At 36.6% G+C, this 5407-nt stretch overlaps 1 protein-coding gene across 1 annotated transcript in view; it reads left to right on the top strand.

Moving 5' to 3' along the window:
• The window catches only part of PDHX (pyruvate dehydrogenase complex, component X), a 60852-nt gene extending 59705 nt beyond the window's left edge, over positions 1-1147 (top strand). Inside the window, exon 11 of the mRNA XM_010586020.1 lies at positions 542-1147. Within this exon, the coding sequence (XP_010584322.1) occupies positions 542-806 (265 nt within the window). The 3' untranslated portion in view covers positions 807-1147. The remainder of the gene's footprint in view (positions 1-541) is intronic.
• The last annotated feature ends 4260 nt before the right edge of the window (positions 1148-5407 follow it).

Here is a 5407-nt window from a genome sequence, read left to right as displayed (position 1 = left end):
ACTATAACAAAAAGGAGATGGGCTGTCTTTCTCTATAGGCAATCTGTCACAAGAGTCTAAGCCTTTCGTAGTATACCACTTCCCAGTTGATGACACAGACAAAAATGTTGAAGGGAGAAAGGCACGATGAGGCTTTCTTGTGCCTGAGTGATCTAGATGCCCAAATTGTATCATTGGTTAGCAGCAGCCATTGTAACTTAAAGTTGTGAGGTTTAATCTAAAAGACATTTGGCTTGGATCAGGGACAGGCAAAGTTTATTTGAAGATACCACTTTGCTGTCCTACTTCCCGCCTTTAGTGCGTGCAATGCGAGGATATATTACTGTAATGAAATGGGGCTTTTAAAAAGGTGCATTAGTTGTAATTGCAAAAATCCCAAACCCATGAGAGTCTGAATGTGCCCAACTGAAATCCAGTTCAGATCTATTTTAAAGTTAATGGGTTTGGCCTTGGGAGAGAATTAGGTCAATATAGATTAGATTATTTTTTCTAAGGCATATATAAATTCTGACATTACTGGTAACTTTTCTCTTTCATTTAGTATCTCCAATCTAGGCATGTTTGGCATCAATGACTTCACTGCAGTCATAAACCCTCCACAGGCCTGCATCCTAGCTGTGGGCCGAGCAAGACCAGAGCTGAAGATTGTGGAAGATGAAGAAGGGAATGAGAAACTTATGCAGCATCAACTCATGACAGTGACTCTTTCAAGTGATGGTCGGGTGGTAGATGATGAACTGGCTTCAAAGTTTCTGAAGACCTTGAAAGCGAACATAGAGAATCCAATGAGACTTGCCCTGTGTTAAACTTCGTGAAGATTGTTTCTTGTTTTGATAACATAGATAACTGTTATGTACTTGGGGTTGTTTTTCTGTATAGAGGAGTAAATAGTTACTGTGAGATGGAGAGTTAAAATATTTAATTTATTGAATTAACATGAAAAACTACTAATTTTCATGCTTTTAGTCTTTTGCAATGACCAGGTTTTATACTGTAAAGCTAAAAGACTAAAGTTAACATACTACGTTTCTTTGAACACTTAGTGCTAATAGCACATAATGTTTGTGTAGAAAAGTCAATCTCCTCTGAAAAGGAAAATTCAAGAAAACTATGAAATTTAGAAGGGAATCATAGAATAGTTTGGGTTGAAAGGGACCTTTAAAGGTCATCTAGTCCAACCCCTCTGCAATGAGCAGGGACATCTTCAACTAAATCAGGTTGCTCAGAGCCCCATCCAACCAGACCTTGAATGTTTCCAGGGATGGGGCATCTACCACCTCTCTGGGCAATCTCTTCCAGTGCCTCACCACCTTCACAGTGAAGAACTTCCTTACATATAATCTAAATCTAACCTCTGTCAGTTTAAAGCCATTACCCCTTGTCCTGTCACTACATGTCCTTGTAAAAAGTCCATCTCCATCTTTCTTGTAGGCTCCCTTTACATACTGGAAGGCTGCTATGAGGTCTCCCCAGAGCCTTCTCTTCTCCAGGCTGAACAACCCCAACTCTCTCAGCCTTTCTTCATAGAAGAGGTGTTCCATCCCTTTGATCGTCTTTGTGGCCCTCCTCTGGACCTGCTCCAACAGGTCCATGTCTTTCCCGTGCTGAGTACTCCAGAGGTGGATGCAGTACTCCAGGTGGGATCTTTCCTGGGCTGAGATGGGATGCTTTATTTAAGGACTAAATATCTAGCTCTTAGAGTGAGGAAAACAAGAATCATAATTGAGCAAAGTGCTGCTGTGCATTCTGGTTAATACTGAGATAACTGAGTACATAAATGATATTGCTGCTGTAGAAATTTTTTCACTTTTCAGAAGACTTTTCTGGCATGTTGTGACATCCAGATTAGATTAAAATAAGGTTTATAAGATTTTGACAGATATTTCAATGGCTTCCTACATAAAAACAGCAACATTACATACCAAAAAAGTTTTGGTTTAATTTCATTTTCATCACAAATTTAACTGTTCTTCACTTTCTCCATTACTATAAGCTACATTGAAGAAAACAAGATGACTGTGGAGATGACTGTGGAAAAGAAATGACAGGAAATTCTGAGAGAGACTAAATTAGATCATAGATAAAAAGTAATTTCTCAAAATATTAAGTAACATGGTGTAATCTACAGCTTCATTCATATAATTAGAACACATTAAAAAACATTTAAACTGTAGGTGCATCTATTTTTTTCCAGTATTTTAAGATAACTGCATAATCTAATTCCTTGTAGAGGGGTAGAGAGGAGAATAAAGTTGTCTGAATTAATGCATTCTCCATGAAGGATGCAATCTCAGCTTCGTTGATTTTTGGTTTTTGGTGGAACCAACATTTAGTGAAAACCACATTTTGTGTAAAAAAAAAAAACAACCCTAACAATAGGTTTTCTTTTACTTAATTCGGGGACAATTACATTTTTAAAATTGAGGAGTTGCCCCAACTCAGATACCTTCTTCAGTACCACAAAATATAAAGAAATATCTTTTTCAGGTGCTCTGTGATGTTTTTTGGTTAACTTAAAACCCAAGTTAATTGTGCCAGCAGTATTGAGATGAAAAACTAGCTGTGATCTCCTAATCTCATAGGGTTTCCAGTGTGAAAGGTGGAATTTTGCATACTGAATAGTTGCTGATTAATGCTGTCCTTTCCATGGATAGAAAAAAGATGTAAGTTGAAAGTGTTTCATCATCAGTATATATTGAATTGTAACTCGGAGGCTTAAGTGTAGTGGCCTGAAGTTCAAATTAACATAAGTAGATTGGTTTTTTTTTTTATATATAAATATGGAACCACATATTGTATGTGTTTGTAATGAAATAACTGCATTTACAGGACCTGGTGAGAATATAAATTGTCAGTAGAATTCTGGGACTTTGTCTTATTCTAGATTGTGCAAGTCCTGTTTTAAAGATTTGGAGGACTTGTTTGTTGAGCTGCTGCCATAATTAAAAAGCTAATTGCAAGACAAAACCTTTAGTTAATACTGAGTTGAGAGTTTTTGCTAAATGAGTTTGCTTCTTTGGCTTGTTCTGATATAATAAATTTCATAAACTATTAATCTAACAGTAGGGAGAGATTTTTATTACCAAATCTAGTTTACTGCGCAATAATAGACATACCCATTCTGTACTTCCAGGAGTTTCTCACTGATAAATTATATTCAAGATTGGGTGCTGAAGATTAATTTGCAATTTTAAGTGGTTAACCGTGAATTTTTCCAAAGTTGTTTATCAATCCCATATTACTTTCAAGGGAAAAAACCTACCAATTTATATATTGTCCTTGATAATATACAAGAAATTCTCATTGTTTGCATAGCTAAATCTCTTCTGCCCAGGAGAATTTGCAGACTAATTTAAAAACTGATCTACTGTTCTTCGTTTTTGCACTTGGTGCTCTAGTGGTGTTGTGTGCTCCTCAGCTTTTGTATATTTTACTTTTTAGCTGGTCACAGTTAAGGGCTGCATGACTGGTGCATACAACTATAGTTTTGCGTGTGTTCATGTAGTGCGAGTTGGAGCTTTTGGAGCCAGTGGAAGGCGCTATTGTATGTAAGTATAGAATGTTTGTCATGTCTCATTCATGTGGGTACTAATACACCCATTATAATTTCCCTGTTCAGCACAAACAGGTGAAGACAATGCAACTTTTTCTCCAGGTTAAATAAACCTTTACAACTTTTGAACTAGGCAAATCTCAGTAAGGCTAATACAAGCTTTAATTCCAATTTCCTGAAACCTGCCTGCTTGCCAGCATTGTCATTTGATATAAAGATGGATGTATGTGATTTGTCAGTCATCAGCCTGTGAAGGAAATCTCTGAAATTGAGACATGTGATAGCAGTCAGATCTCCTTAATTCAGAGTAATTGTACCATTTGGCAACTTCTACCACTGTAGCAGAAGTGAGACAAATAGTTGCCCATACAGATTAAAATAAAACATTTAATATCTTCCTGAAGAATTTAGGGATTTGGGAATGGGGGCAATGGATAAAGTGGCCCAGAAAGTGAACCGTGTGAAATGGTTATGCTTACATTTGAAGCAAATTTGCCTTGAAGTAAAAGATGTACAGATGAAAAATATAACTTGTCATGTTTTATTCTTCAAAATGTCTTCTGTCAACATCTTTTTTACATACCTAAGCAAGAAATACAATGGAAGATACCTACTTTCTTGAAAAATTAAAAAACCTGAAATAAAAATTTAAGGCTATGCTTGGGAAAAATTATTTCCTTCATATAATTTTCCTTTGCAAGAGGCATAGTTAGAAAAAAAAAGGGTAGCTATTTTAGACTTTGTGATTGTTGGCAAGTATTGCACTGTGTCACACTTTAATTCCTAATTGCACTGTCAGAGTATTTGACTTTTTTGGATCTTTTTTTCTGCAGTGTATTCCTTATGAAATAGAATTTCTGTAATTAATCTTCCCACATGTAATCCCTGAAAGAACCTCACTCCTGCAAAGTGAATGCTCAGTGCTATTTTCACCTAATCCTTTTGTCCACATGCTCATCTCCATCCATACAATATGTTAGACGCTCTTATTTCAACTAATGATTAGTCCCATTAGATACAATAGAATTTAAAAGTTGAGTACGAAGACATAAATATGACGAATGTTCAGACTTTGTTTCTTGGATTATGTGCTTTTATGTGCTGTGTTGTACAGAAAGCTGCATATTGATCGCATTAAAGTATATCCAGTTGCAGAGTGAGTTAGGGGGAAACTAATTCAGAATTGTTGGAACTACGTGTCATGCTTGATGTGTTTTTCATATGCAATAATTTGTGCCATAAGGTGACAGAAAATAAAGAAAAAGATGCCATTAGGATTGATCATATAGTAGTCTTATGGTGGTGACCCGTAGGTTTGAAACTGATGTGGGTTTGGGTTGTTTTGTTTTTCCACTGAGTTTTTGTCCTGGATTACATCAGACCATAACAAATACTTTTTCCTCCCTAAAATCCACTGCCAACTGGTCAGATGGGTTGGTCTCTTTCTGTCAAAAGTACTGATTGCAAGCCCCTTTCAGTACCACTCAGTTTATGCTGGTATTTTCAGATATGGTTTAATTGGAGTAAGGTTAATCTACTTGTATGTTAACCAAAAACGGGTAAGACCAGGAGAAGCCCCTGGGAAGCTTAATTTCTAAAATTTGTGCTGTAGACTTTTGTGGAGAAGAGTTTTGCTCTCACAGGTGGACAATTCAGTATCTTTCACAGCTACTCTGCTTCAAGGATATGACAAGCTGTAGCATAGAATTAAAAACTTCGCATAGGAAAAGACACAGTGAGATGTGGCAAACATGACAGCATACACATTTAAAAGCTTTGGTCACTGAAGAGCTGGAAAGTATCCCAATGTTGCCCTTCTTTTGGCAGAAGGAAGCCATGTTACAAGGAGTCCTC

Source organism: Haliaeetus leucocephalus, unplaced genomic scaffold, assembly GCF_000737465.1.
Source record: "Haliaeetus leucocephalus isolate CR32 unplaced genomic scaffold, Haliaeetus_leucocephalus-4.0 Scaffold138, whole genome shotgun sequence".
Classification (NCBI taxonomy): Eukaryota; Metazoa; Chordata; class Aves; order Accipitriformes; family Accipitridae; genus Haliaeetus; species Haliaeetus leucocephalus.
The sequence above is the reverse complement of the archived record's forward strand: the minus strand, read 5'-3'. Positions and strand labels throughout refer to the sequence as shown.